General features: G+C 36.8%; 1 protein-coding gene across 2 annotated transcripts in view; it reads right to left on the reverse strand.

Annotated features, from left to right (window-relative positions):
- Window positions 1-15,567, reverse strand: part of LOC123557862 (inverted formin-2-like) — a 59,793-nt gene that overhangs the window by 11,166 nt on the left and 33,060 nt on the right. For both annotated transcript variants that reach the window (XM_053544231.1, XM_053544232.1), the window contains 9 exons: window positions 11,795-11,896; window positions 11,310-11,392; window positions 9,320-10,368; window positions 7,725-7,846; window positions 3,383-3,547; window positions 2,604-2,861; window positions 2,021-2,199; window positions 1,299-1,419; window positions 126-290 (listed from right to left, as the gene is read on the reverse strand). In XM_053544231.1, the coding sequence (XP_053400206.1) occupies window positions 126-290; window positions 1,299-1,419; window positions 2,021-2,199; window positions 2,604-2,861; window positions 3,383-3,547; window positions 7,725-7,846; window positions 9,320-10,368; window positions 11,310-11,392; window positions 11,795-11,896 (2,244 nt within the window). The remainder of the gene's footprint in view (window positions 1-125; window positions 291-1,298; window positions 1,420-2,020; window positions 2,200-2,603; window positions 2,862-3,382; window positions 3,548-7,724; window positions 7,847-9,319; window positions 10,369-11,309; window positions 11,393-11,794; window positions 11,897-15,567) is intronic.

Raw genomic sequence — 15,567 nt, forward strand, 5'->3', positions numbered from 1 at the left:
CTCACAGAGGTCCAACTGTCACCAAACTTGGTCCCCACAAAATCTGTTCAGTACATTTCATCAAATGAGCACGAAATGAATTACCTTAACACTTACATTTTGACATTTCTGTATGTCTCACTTACATTTTGACATTTCTGTATGTCTTTACAGAACGATATCACACATTTGAAACAGTCTTGTATATTAAATCTTGTCTCGTCCTCACAGAAATATGCAGCCAGATCATCTGTCAGGGTCCGTAACTCTGTTGTAGTATTTTGTATATGGCTAAACTGCTTCTTCAAGTCCTGTAATACAGCAAATATTCAAATTTCATGGCATATGTCTTTGTATCTGTAAGGTTCTGAACAATCATTGTACCTTGTCATTTTCATTCCTGTTTTGATGAAGAGTTTTCCGCAAAGAAGCATCTGTCATGATGTAAATCAACATCATACCTTATGCTAGACCAGAATTTGTTTTTGCTTCAGAAGTGAATTTAAGAGTGGTTGAATTTGTTATAATTCATTAAAAATTTGATTAATAGCTATTTTCACTTTTAATGACACTTTCTACATAACTACATGCCAACAGCCAACATGTCGAGTCCACCAGCTGTCAAGAATTGACATGACCTTTGACCTCCAACTGTGACCTTGACCTTTGAGATAGGAAACTGGGGTTTGCGTATGACACTCTGTCTCACTGAGGTTAACAATCATGCCAAATATAAACAAGATTGCTCCATGCATGTCAAAGTTATGGTCTTGACAAACAAATCCAGACAGACGCACATACACCGAACAGCCAACTGGGCGACTAAGCAAAGCAGAGTAATTGAACCTACACACTGCATGCCAGATCATCACATGAAACATGTGTGTGAAGTTTCAATCCATTCCCCTGAGATACCAGCTTACATAAAAACACTTAACCAAATCAGGACCCCTGATGAGGACTAATGGGTAAGTGCAATAGCTCTACTTATTCTTTGACTAGTAGAGCTGAAAACTTGAAAAGAAAAAATTGCCTATCTATCCTTCTTTTTTTTTCCAATAAGTATTTTTCTTTCTGGCCTTAATTCTTAAGAACGACAGTCACCCTGACTGATACTGGATTCATATTTCTGCTAAGTTAATTTGTTAAAAAGATTGAAAGTTGATATGTTTCCATGGAAACACAGGACATCATCTTCAGTATAAAGTCTAAATCTGCTATTGCTATCAGGAGATGTACAAGTTCTAATCCGAACCAAGGATGCTGATAATACAAATCTACTATCAGAATGAAAACCATCAAAGTATAGAATATTTTACCTCAATAAAAGGTTGGAATGTCTTCTGTAGACTGGTGCTTGTCTGTGTCAGACTGTTCATGAAGTATCTCAGTTTTCCATTTAGTTTGCTGATGTCAGCTTTCATCTCTTCCATGCTGAAACTATATACAAATTATTTATTTTTAGCTGAATCAGGAAACATAATGATCTTGTATAAAAATGCTGTGTGTGTTTGCATAACAGAAATAATTCTGTGTTCATTTCCACTACAATGCACTGTAATCTAAACTGTTACTTCTTGTGTTAGAGATGTAAGGGGAAAATCTGCTATGGATTAGATAGATAGAATTTATTATGGTAAAATAGACAATACATCATAAAACAAATACAAATTCGATGTCAACATAACAAATGTGAACATTAAAGTGCAACTGTAGATGATATATATAATCAATACCGAGGATAACCCAAAAAGAGAGCATAAAGCTTTCTTATTTCCATTGTGGTCCTTTGAATTGATCACATGACATCAGAAAGGCAAATTGATTAATCAAGTATTGCACATGTTGAATTAAATTTACATAGCACATTAGGCCTCCAAATTAATAAAAAGATGCATTAACAATGGATATGTTATATGTAGTTTCATACTGCAAAATCACCTGTGAATAAAGCATTGAGCTATACCTGGGCTTACATATAAAAAAAACATCAATGGAAAATAAAACACAAAATTGTTCTCTTGAAAAACATGCATATTACCTTGCAGCTTTCTCCAGAGGTAGGAACTGTTTTACAAACGAGAGATCCGTTTTACATCTCTCTACCACCATCTGTACAATACAGTGTACGAGTGTACTATTTGGTGATAAACATTTCACCTCCTGTAGACGTTCCAGGGATGACAGTTTGAATCCTGCTGCATCACCATGGAACTGGCCCTGAAAATTATTTCATATGTACGGTATACAACATAATGTCTGAAGTTTATAAGGAGACAACACCATCAGAGTTGTAAATCTGTGTGCTCTACCATATAATAAATAAATACATCAAAGTCATTAACACAGATCTATTAGAAATGACACTACTGTACCTACCTTGGCAATACATTATGTACTTAAGCATAAACTTTACATTACTTACAATGACATAAATTGACAAAGGAATGCCGCTAAACATGTATATACACAAAATTCAAGCTGTTTTAGCCAAATGCTGAGCAAGAAAGCTGTTTTATATACTTGAATAAATAAAACAAACTTTTTTCCTTTTCCCATAATAGTGATACTTGTAATTACTTTGCACAAGCACTTGCTATCCACCTTAAAGAAAATACTCTTACATAATTAAGGTAGTTCCCCACATTCAGTATCAAATGCATCAGCTGTTTAAATTCCCTGCAGTTCAGTATCAATTTGGCAAGGTCAATCATTGTGTCTAAAGACAGTCTAAACTGTTTTACTGAAGCATCAAATTCCCACCGCATCATGTGACCTTCCAACAACACGCTGTAGTCCGGCAAGTCAGATAACAGCAGTACAAACTGCTCAGCCATGCCGAGTTCAAGTCTCGGACCCTTGTACTGTCGCAGCATCTCAATCTGGAATTCATTATTCATGCATTTATCATTTGAAATGGCTGAGATTTCAGTCTTGTACAGGTATAATTGATTTTAATATATGATTCAAAGAGCATAAGAGGTGTAAAAGTAATCAATGAAATTAGTATTGAATTAGGATGTACCTTATATAAAACACTAGCAAAAACTGGTTTTGCAGTCTTAAACATGTACATTCACATATGTTATTTATCTAAGTTATCAGTACTAAACTGTTGTCCACAAGTAACTGAACATTCCCTACTCAAGTCAAAAGATTGCTTCAGATATATATATTTCTTCTGTCAAAATAGTTTCCAAATTTCTCAATTTCTTCAGGTCTAACTACTGAGCTAATGGGGCAGATACCCTAGCTTGTAACACACTGTCCACTTGAATGGTATGAATATTAGTTCTAGAAGAATCTTTATCTAAAATATACGCACATTTTAAGAATACTGGTACTTTTTATGCCGAAAACAGTCCATGTTTGTTTTATTTAAAGTAAATATACAGAAAATTACCTCTTCTGGACATGGCAGTATCTTAGACAGATACTGCAGCATGGGTAGTGTAAGTCTTGACTGGTCCCCTTCCTCTAAGTGCTGAACCAGATCCTCTGCACCAGAATCCAGGCGGCTCAGAAACAGGTTAATTTGTAGTCTTGTGTTGGCATTCAGTAGGACAACCTTTGTTGAAGCAATGAATTAATAAACTAAACATAACTCACATTTATTAACACTGCTGATAAAACTTCGATAAAAAAATAAATAACAGTTAGTATGAAGTACAAAAGTGTTTTTAAAGTCAAGACCTCCAAACACTTTTAACATAACCAAGTATTTTGTAACCAGATGAAAATTACTTGTTGGGTTTAACGTCACACAGACACATTTTTAGGTCATATGGCAACTTTCCCGTTTTAATGGTTGAGAAAGACCCAAGACCTCCATGCATTATTTTATCACGAGGGGGCACCTGGGTAAAACCCAACAACAAACAAGAGGGCCATGATGGCCCTACATCGCTCACCTGTTATCATTGCACTTGAGGACAAGAAGGCCCTCAGAAAAAATATTTAAGTCCAAAGGACAGGAACAACAAAGGGAAGAAATTTAACCAAAAAGAAAAAAAAACTTCCAAGGCATAGATATGTCAAAATACACCTAAAAATTGGAGGTACCATCCATGTTGTACCACAGGAAAGTGGTCTCGGTTTTTCCCTACGGCCAATAAAGTTACTAAAAATAAGCTATTTATAGTAACGTAAAAGGGAAGTAATTAAAAAAAAATAAATATTGTAAGTGAACAAAAGATGGATCTGCCAAATAAATCTGTTGACATAAATGAAATTTCAGATCGGTATCTTCATACGTTACGGAGATATACCCATTTTAATTTGAAATAAAGGGAGGTAATTTGACATAAAATCAGTCCATAGTTATCTACCCTGATTGTCTCAGTCCAACTAATAACAATAATGAAATTTCAAATAAGTCCTATAAGTACTTACTGATATAAATCCATTTTGATTACAATCAGGGGAGGTAATCAGATATAAAATAACTCTGGAACCTACGATTGGATCTGATTTGTCATGGAATCCAAGATTTATTGTTGTTGAAGATATTTTGGAAGTTTGTATCAAATAAAACCTTAAATGAAGTCTCTATATGGCTGCAAAAGCCAAAATAGCCAATTTTGGACCTTTAAGGGGCCATAACTCGGGAACCCATGATGGAATCTGACCAGTTCAAAAAAGGAAGCAAGATCTTGTGGTGATACAAGTTGTGTGCCAGTTTGGTAAAAATCAAATCATAAACTAGAAAATGCTTTTGTAAAAAAGCGCATGTCTCCCCCAATGCAAAGTCCTATAGGCAAGAAGTCAATAGGGGTAAGGAGCGAAAGTCAAAGAGACAATGATGGTTGGCTGCAATAGGGATCAACTACTTGGCATGTCCAATCATCACGCTAAATTTCAACACGCTTGGCCTAGTGGTTCTCAAGTCACTGTTCAGGCTTCTGTGACCTTGACCTTTGATCAAGTGACCTCAAAATAAATAGGGGTCATCTACTCTGCATGTCCAATCATCCTATTAAGTTTCAACATTGTAGGTCAAGTGGTTCTCAAGTTATTTCCAAAAAATGATTTTACATGAACAGGCCACTGTGACCTTGACCTTTAATAGACTGACCCCAAAATCAATAGGGGTCATCTACTCTGCATGTTCAATCATCCTATGAAGTTTCAACATTCTGGGTCAAGTGGTTCTCAAGTTACTGATCGGAACTGGTTATCAATGTTCAGGTCCCTGTGACCTTGACCTTTAACGGAGTGACCCAAAAAACAATAGGGGTCATTTACTCTGCATGAACAATCAGCCTATGAAGTTTCAACATTCTGGGTCGAGAGGTTCTCAAGTTATTGATTGGAAATGGTTTTCCATGTTCAGGCCCCTGTGGCCTTGACCTTTAACAGAGTGACCCTAAAATCGTTGGGGGTCATCTATTCTGCATGACCAATCATCCTATGAAGTTTCATCATTCTGGGTCAAGTGGTTCTCAAGTTACTGACCGGAAATGGTTTTCAATGTTCAGGCCACTGTGACCTTGACCTTTCACAGAGTGACCCCAAAATCGTTAAGGGTCATCTATTCTGCATGACCAATCATCCTATTAAGTTTCAACATTCTGGGTCAAGTGGTTCTCAAGTTACTGACCGGAAATGGTTTTCCATGTTCAGGCCCCTGTGACCTTGACCTTTAATGGAGTGACCCTAAAATCGATAGGGGTCATCTACTTTGCATGTACAATCATCCTATGAAGTTTCAACATTCTGGGTCAAGTGGTTCTCTAGTTATTCATCGGAAATGGTTTTCCATGTTCAGGCCCCTGTGACCTTGACCTTTGATGGAGTGACCCCAAAATCCATAGGGGTCATCTACTCTTTATGACCAATCATCCTATGAAGTTTCAACATTCTGGGCCAAGTGGTTCTCTAGTTATTCATCGGAAATGGTTTTCAATGTTCAGGCCCCTGTGACCTTGACCTTTGACGGAGTGACCCCAAAATCAATAGGGGTCATCTACTCTTCATGACCAATCATCCTATGAAGTTTCAACATTCTGGGTCAAGTGGTTCTCTAGTTATTGATCGGAAATGGTTTTCAATGTTCAGGCCCCTGTGACCTTGACCTTTGACAGAATGACCCCAAAATCAATAGGGGTCATCTACTCTTTATGACCAATCATCCTATGAAGTTTCAACATTCTGGGTCAAGTGGTTCTCTAGTTATTGATCGGAAATGGTTTTCAATGTTCGGGCCCCTGAGACCTTGACCTTTAATGGAGTGACCCTAAAATCGATAGGGATCATCTACTTTGCATGAACAATCATCCTATGAAGTTTCAACATTCTGGGTCAAGTGGTTCTCAAGTTACTGACCGGAAATGGTTTTCCATGTTCAGGCCCCTGTGACCTTGACCTTTGATGGAGTGACCCCAAAATCAGTAGGGGTCATCTTCTCTTTATGACCAATCAGCCTATGAAGTTTCAACATTCTGGGTCAAGTGGTTCTCTAGTTATTGATCGAAAATGGTTTTCAATGTTCCGGCCCTTGTGACCTTGACCTTTGGCGGAGTGACCCCAAAAACAATAGGGGTTGTCTACTCCAGCAGCCCTACAACCCTATGAAGTTTGAAGGTTCTAGGTCAAATGGTTCTCCAGTTATTGCTCGGAAATGAAGTGTGACGTACGGACGGACGGACAGACAGGGCAAAAACAATATGTCTCCTTGGGGAGACATAATAAAGCTGCTATTGTGCAGACAAGGTCAAAATAGCTAATTTTGGCCCTTTCAGGGCCCATAACTATGGAACCCATAATGGGATCTGGCCAGTTCAAGAAAGGAACCGTGATCTTATGGTGATACAAGTTGTGTGCAAGTTTAGTTAAAATAAAATCATAAATGAAACCACTATCGTGCAGACAAGAAATTGTTGACGCACGCACAGACGACGGACGATCACAAAAGCTCACCTTGTCACTGTGACAGGTGAGCTAAAAAAGTAATTTCCATGTGGGTACAAAATACTTGGTTACTAAATCATGACTTTTATGATGATTTCAGATTAACAGTTTTATTTTTCTCTATCTTTCATACAGATTAAGCTGTGCAATGGTGCATATTTCCAAAGAATATATACCTGTGGAACATTTGAAGCATCAACTAAAAGCGGATGTTGCAACACCAAATGTTCTAACATTGTATCACAACAAACACTTTCAATGGGCAATGTCCACTAAAATGCACTTATCTCAGTCATAGGTGACTGTGATATATAAACAGCCAGTGACAACTGAGCAAAGTGACCTCTGGGATACCCCACTCTTTGTGGTAAAATGATTCTGACATATGAATTGAATGTAACAGCTGTATATATATGTATCTTCATTTGTTCAAAACAGCACCTTGATATCTTAGTTCCAACAAGTTTTATAAACTATTTCCTAAACACTGCTACAGTAGAATGTGCTCTGTGTAAACAGTTGTTAACTGCTGTGGTTTTATGACAACCACCAGTGCATACAAATATCTTTTTTTCCAAACAATCTTTATTCTTTTTTTTTCAATGTATTATTTTTGAAAATAAGTTGTTGACATAACATTTGTAAGAAGTTTTGGGTGAAATTCAAGCTTTTTTTTAACCCAAATTTCATGTACTTTTTCAGTTCTTTTGAGGTGTTTGTTATTTTCAAGGAGATTTCAAGGACCAGCATCAGCATCAAAAAGGTTTCATCATCTGTACAAACTTTGAATGATTTATTTTTGTTGTTTGAACCAAGTGTAAAATCTATCTGTTTACCTCTTCTATAGCCTCCAAATGTTCAGGGGACTTAATCTGGAATGCCATTTCCAATTTCTGATAGTCCGGAGTTGTCTTTTCATCGATAATGGGAGGTAACCACACACAAGGTTCTCTACCAACTGCGAAAGTCAAGTTCATTTTGTTAGCTAAAAAGATCTTCCAACCTCGTTACATGCAACATGGATCGAATTTAACTTTTTTTCTCACTTGTGCCATTTTTTTCCACTAGCAAAATGATGGGTTCCACTGGCAATTATTTAAAAGCTGTTTACGTGCTAAATTTATTAAGTTGTTTTGTTGTTGTTTGGTTTCATATAAATATTAATGTTCCGGACAGGCCAGGGACTTTCTGGTTTTGAAAGTACGATACAAACCAAAGTACTCAATGACTCTTTGGACTTTTGGCTGAAGGTTGGAGTGTTAAGTTTTTCTCAGGTCACTGCCCCTAGTGTTGCTAGCATTTTCGGTCTTCACGGGCCTTTTTGCACCAAGAAACATGTACCAGTAATTTTCCTCTCCATTTCTGCAGAACTTCGCAAATTACAGACCAAAATGAAAATAATTATTGCCTAGACACTTACTTAGATATCCGATAATTACTTTTGTATAAAGCGACAAGTGTCTACAAGCAGTCACATGATTATCGGCAAATTAACTGCCCCAAAGGAGTTTTTAAAGAGAAAAGAATAGTTTGAGCAAATTCCCCAATTTTCAAACGTGATCGCGAAATTATCTGAGTGCCATGATTTTCTACTCGCATTTTTTTTATTCTTACTCGAATTTCGCGAGTTAGCGACTGCTAAATTCAATCCCTGTGCACATAGACGCAAATAGACTGGGACCCTATAACAACATTAATTTGGGTATTTTTGGTGTGATCTGGTAATCTAATAGACAATAGCTACATGTATATTTGCACTGTTGAAAATTTATGCCATATCATTACTGACAATTCATAAAACCAACCTCATTAAAGTGAGAAAACAAAACTGACACTGGCCAAAATGATTTTACTACCCGCATCTATTTTACAAGTATTTAACTAAAAAACAAAGTTTTTTAAAACATGGGCTGATTTAAAACAAAAACAACAACAACTAACCATAGCAATGCCTATGGGTACCATCGCTAATAGATCTGCAAGTGCTGGACAATATGTAAGAAAAGGGTTATAGTTCTGATTTTCTAAGGCCCATAATTCTGAGAAAATGCAGGTTAGTTATCATTGTTGACCTACATAGTCCCCTGATCATGATAACAAGTGTGCAAAGTTTCAAAGCTCTAGCTCTTATAGTTTTCGAGAAAAGGTGGACCTAAACAAAAATTTTAGCAAAAATATAATCAAATTTTCTAAGAACAAAAAGGGCCATAATTCTGACAAAATGCAAATAACAGTTACGGTTCTTGGCCTACATGGTCAACTTATAATGATAAACAAGTGTGCAAAGTTTCAAAGCTGTAGCTCTGATAGATTTTGAGAAAAGGTGGACCTAAACAAATTTTTTATCCAATGTTGATGACCAAGTGATGACAGTATCTCTTACGATATTTTTTCAAAAATCAGAAAAGCTAAAAAGTGAGGCTGGTCATACCTATCTTGTCATCTGTCAGACTGATCCACTTAAGGTGACGCAGTTCTTGTGTTGGCTTTGGTAACTCCTGCCTAACAATACTGTTCGACGGCTTTTGATCCCGGTAACATTTTCCGCTCTGTGCCCCCCAGACAGATTTCCCTTCGCGTTGCTTCAAGCTTGATTCAGGATGACAATTCCCTGTATGAAGTGACTTTTCACAGTTGAGTTTAATATCCTTTTGAACAGAGCAGCCAAACCCATCCAATTTATTCTTTATTTTGTTTTGATCGTACTGATATGCTTTGCTTTCTGATAAATTGATGTTCATTCCACATTGCTTGCTTTCATCAGATTTATTGAAGGTTTTATTGCCATGACTTTCCTTTGACAATCTGCTAGAAATACTGCAACTCAAGTCAGCATTATATGGTGAGCTAGAACTGTCTTCACTCGACTTACTGCAGTTATTTAACGGAGAATTTTGGCTGTCGTCTAATTTATTGCTGAAGAAAGTCAGTTCAGTTGGAGAACAGAACTTATTTCTGAGAACAACAGTTTTATCATTGACACCACTTGCAGAACTGGCATCATCTTGACATGATGCAGCAGACGACATATTGTGTCTAAAAATAGTAACAGTTCTATTTTGAGATTCACTGTTATCACTATGCTCTGACTGTCCGCTGGCACTGGAGGAGTTATGCGAACCAGTGCTACCTAAGGAATTGTGATTAAAATTTTGCCTCAAGTTTATATTTCCCCTCATTCCATTTCCTCTTGTAGCAGTATTTCCAACATTCTGATTATCTGTATATGTCTGTGGCAAGCACTGTTTTGATGTCTGACTGAAACCTTCAGGAGCACACATATTTCCACCACTTCCTGTTGATCTACTTGTAGCAGACGACATTTTAACAGTATCCTGATACGAATACACACACTGAAGTCCGAGCGCAAACTGTTCCGGGAACTGTAGAAGTTCAGCTTGAATATTATCAAGGTCACTAGCACTCATTGTATGTATAACATGATGTATCAAATTGTCGACCGTCTGCCACAGCTTCCCGCTTAAAATAGAATTATCCTTGTAAAAGAACTATAGTAATAAATCAAAAGCTTCAGAATTAGAACAGAAACTGTAGAACAAGTTCAATGTCTGATTTCCAAATTATAAAAAAGCATGGAAACCAGTCTTTAACCAAAGGCAGTCTATTTATCGGTCTCAATATAGTGTTAAAAAATACCACTAAGATAATGGAGCACTGCAACTTGTTTCCGTAACTGGGCTTTATAACCTCATCCCCTATTTCAAACACTCTTGGTACCTTATATAATAACAAGCTTCTACTCAGTGCAACTGTTCTTGCATTTTCTTTCAATATCTCAAACACACTCATCTCAAAACAAATAAATATTGCAAATTTCTAGTATTTGATATATGAGCTGTGCCATGACAAAACCAACATAGTGGGTTTGCGACCAGCATGGATCCAGACCAGCCTGCACATCCACGCAGTCTGGTCAGGATCCATGCTGTTCGCTTTTAAAGCCTACTGCAATTAGAGAAACCGTTAGCGAACAGCATGGATCCTGACCAGTCTGCGCGGATGCGCAGGCTGGTCTGGATCCATGCTGGTCGCAAACCCACTATGTTGGTTTTCCCATGGCACGGCTCATATAATGCAAAGTCTCTTCAAGACATCTAGTATCCACTATCCACTCTGTGTACTAAGTACTATTAAAATGTCAACTGTTTCGCTTTAAATGATACATGTCTTACCAGTAATTCCCAAGATAATCTGTTCTTCTGTATGCGGGGTCCAGCCTTTATTCAACTTTTTCCCGATAAATGATGCTATTACCAGTACTTCCAGTTTATCACACATGCAAAACTTAAATATGCCTAAGGAAGGCCTTTAGCTACTTACTTAGCTTGTAAACAGAGGAGAAGGTGCTTTAACTGGAAAAGATTTGATATATATGATCCCTCTTTAATTATGATAAATACCTGTTATCTTTGTACACGGTTTCTATCGCCAATAAATCCTGTAGAATATTGACAAAGTTAGCCATCCTAGGTGTTCCAAATACCTGCAAACATGATATAATAACCTGATTCTGACAATGAACATCTTACTAAATCAAACCAGTTTTTTTGGGTTAAAAACAAACAAGAATAAGAAAATTAATAGTACTATTTCTAAGCATTTAAGTATCCCTACCATCTTTTTTTTTTCATTTTAGCCACACAGTGGTAATAACAGCAGCTAGCCCTACCCAACTTTAACTGAATAAAAAGAAAACTTTATATACCACTGTAAATGATAAGGGAAATATCTAAATTTCTGCTAATGATGCAAAACATTATAAAGGAAAAAGGAAGTGTGAAGACAGATGGAGGGACAGCATAATGGATGGACAGTTCAGATTCTATATCCCTCCCGGGTCTTTACCGAAGGGGGCATAAAAATTGTCCCTTTAATAAAAACATACCCTAGCTTGTATTTGGTCCTGTAGATCTTGTGGACTGTTCAGATCAATACTGTTATTGGCAGATATACTCTCTTCATCTGACAACTTCCTCTCATGGAAAACCTGGTGTAAATATAAATCTTTCATACATTCGTGATTCCTCTTATACCTTTATAACATTATTTCTTAACATCACTATGTTCCCTGTAAAACATTCAAAATTAATTTTGTTTTGATTTTTTAAACCTGATGTGCATATTTATAAATCTTTCCTTTTAATCAGACATGTAACAAGAGGGCCCTGTGAAGGCCCTGTATCGCTCATCTGACCTAATTCTAACCCCTGATAAGTTAGAATCTAAGTTGGCCTTGATTTCATAGAGACAAACATTTTGACAAAGTTTTACGAAGATCAAGTAGAAAATGTTACTTCTAGAGTTTTATATGAGTGTAATTCTAGTGCTAAACAAGGAGCTGCGTTCAATAAACGCTCGATGCCCCCAGTGGCATACTTGTCGATAGATTTTGCACCTAAGTCCAAAACGAGGTCAAGGTCAAGGTCAAACTGAGATCAGGTGATGTTTGAAGATGAGGAATGGTCACAGTTTACATCTGTATTAGTATCAATTCATTCTTGTAAGGGGTATTGATGCTAGACAAAACGGTCCCATTTGGTTAACAAAGAGATGGCCCATATAAAGTAACCTAAGCCCAAAATGAGGTCCAGGTCAAGGTCAAACTGAGGTCAGGTGATGTCTGAAGATGAGGAATGGTCACAGGTTACATCTGCATTAGCATCAAGTTATTCTAGTAAGTGGTATTGATGCTAGACGAAATTCTGACCAAGTTATATAGAGATATTGTCATAAATGTGGCCTCAGTGTTAATTAGCTTTTCCTCTGTTTTGACCTGGTGACCTAGTTTTTGATCCCAGATGACCCAATATCGAACACGTCCAAGATTATATTGAGGGTAACATTCTGACAAAGTTTCGTTAAGATTGGGCCAAAATTGTGACCTCCAGAGTGTTAATGACGGACGACGACTGACACAGGGCGATCACGAAAGCTTACCTTGAGCAATTCGTGCTCAGGTGAGCTAAAAAGTCAATCACAGATTTCAAGTCAGTCAAATAAGCCTTAAGAAAATGTATCAAAATAGCAATGAACAAACATGGCCAAAGTTCCAGTATAACATATATACTTCTGTAAGGAATGTTATGTTTAATATCACACCGACACAATAAAATGTCAAATTATGACTTTCCAGCTTCTGATGGTGGAGAAAGATCCTCAGTGACCCTCCAGGCTTTATTCCATCGTGGGTAAGCACCTGGATAGAACACATGAATTTCCGCAAGCCATCTTGATGGCCTCCACACATGAATAGAATTCTACACCCCTAGCGAGGTTTTGAACTGACAGCGATGAGGAGCAATTGATTGAAAGTCAAGTGACCTTAACTACCCAGCCACAGGTGCCCCCTTTTGTAACACTAAATTCAAGTCAAACTGAGTATCAAATCTGTACTTTAGCAGCTCAGATTTGTAGTAACATGGCTGCAACAAGAGCACCACCTTGCGGGTGCAGACATTCATCTGATTTTTTTGTCTCTGTATAAAAGAAATATTGTCCTACCCATGATTTTCTTAGTGCAAAAGGGGCCATAATTCTTGCAAAAAGCAATGTAGAGTTACGGTACTTGCTGTGCATAGTCAGCTTTTAATGGCGAATAACTGCTCCAAGTTTTAAAGCAATAGCTTTGACCGTTTAAGGAGAAAAGTTGACCTAAACACAAAACTTAACCAAGAAATCTGATATTTTCTAAGTCCAAAAGGGGCCATAATTCTTGCAAAAAGCAAGATGGAGTTATGTTTCTTGCTGTAAAGAGTCAGCTTTTAATGGTGAACAAGTGTTACAAATTTTAAAGCAATAGCTTTGATAGTCTAGGAGAAAAGCTGACCTAAACACAAAACGTAACCAAGAAATCTGATTTTCCAAGCCAATAGGGGCCATAATTCTTGCAAAAAGCAGGAAGGAGTTATGTTTCTTGCTGTACAGCTATTGATGGTGAACAAATGTTGCAACTTTTAAAGCAAAAGCTTTGATAGTTTAGGAGAAAAGCTGACCTAAACATAAAACTTAACCAGGCAATGCCGACGCCAACGCCGATCAAGTGATGACAATAACTCATCTTTTTTTTTAAAAATCAGATGAGCTAAAAAGCATTACATGGTAGATAAACAAGAGCTGTCCGTACAACAGCATGCCCGACTTTTCTCAGTGCTTTGCCAGTAAAAGGGGCATAAATCTGTCAAACTTCTAATCAGAGTTATGGGGATTATTTCTCCTGGAGTAGACTGTGATAGTAAATAACTATTTTAAGTTTCAAGCCAAAAGCTTAGATAGTAACAGAGATATCTGACTTTATCAAAAGCTTTAACCAAAAAATTCTAAGTTAAAATGGGACATAAATCTGTCAAAATTCAAATCAGAGTTATGGGGATTGTTTCTCATGGTGTAGACTGTGATAGTAAATAACAATTTCAAGTTTCAAGTCAAAAGCTTTGATAGTAACAGAGATATTTGACTTTATCAAAAACTTTAATCAATGGTGACACAACGCGAGTGCAATAGCTCTACATTTTCTTCGAAAAGTCGAGCTCAAAAACTGGTCTTACATAACATCATATTGCCTAAAGTAAGATCTGTTCCTACATAAAAAACAAGAGCACCGCCTTGCGGGTGCTGACGCTTATCTGATTTTTTTTGTATAATAGAAATATTGTCCTACCCATGATTTTCTAAGTCTAAAAAGGGCCATCACTCTTGCAAAAAGCAGGATAGAGTTATGTTTCTTGATGTACAGTGTCCACTTATGATGGTGAAAAACTGTTGCAAGTTTTAAAGCAATAGCTTTGATAGTTTATGAGAAAAGTTGACTTAAACATAATATTCAAAAGGGGCAATAATTATTGCAAAAAGCAGGATGGAGTTATGTTGCTTGCTGTACAGGGTCAGCTTATGATGGTGAACAAGAGCTGCAAGTTTTAAAGCAATAGCTTTGATAGTTTAAGAGAAAAAGTTGACCTAAACATAAAACTTAACCAAGAAATCTGATATTTTCTAAGTCCAAAAGGGGCCATAAATCTTGCAAAAAGCAGGACAGAGTTATGTTTCTTGCTGTACAGGGTCAGCTTATGATGGTGAACAAGTATTCCAAGTTTCAAAGCAATAGCTTTGATAGTTTAGGAGAAAAGCTGACCTAAACATAAAACTTAACCAAGAAAACTGATTTTCTAAGTCCAAAAGGGGCAATAATTCTTGCAAAAAGCAAGATGGAGTTATGTTTCTTGATGTTCAGGGTCTGCTTATGATGGTGAACAAGTATTCCAAGTTTCAAAGCAATAGCTTTGATAGTTTAGGAGAAAAGTTGACCTAAACATAAAACTTAACCAAGAAATCTGATATTTTCTAAGTACAAAAGGGGCCATTGTCACAAATTGACATACGGGCCTTATTTTAGCTGTAGTGTAAATGCAGGTATTGCATCATCTTTTTGTAAATTTTTGAGTTATTGAGGTAAATGTCAGATTTCACGCCTGAAATACCTCTCATGTTTTTCTGTATTTCATAACTTAAATTTCCATGTAAATTTCATTAAATTCTGTTCAGTAATAAGAAAGTTGATATTTTATAAACTTCAGTAATTCGTGTTTTTATCCCCAAAACCACTATAATGGGCCTCAAATTGTCAATTTAAATTCGCGCCAAAGTAGTTAGATTCCCCGGCTA

This window comes from Mercenaria mercenaria, chromosome 5 (genome assembly GCF_021730395.1).
Source record: "Mercenaria mercenaria strain notata chromosome 5, MADL_Memer_1, whole genome shotgun sequence".
NCBI classification, from domain to species: Eukaryota; Metazoa; Mollusca; class Bivalvia; order Venerida; family Veneridae; genus Mercenaria; species Mercenaria mercenaria.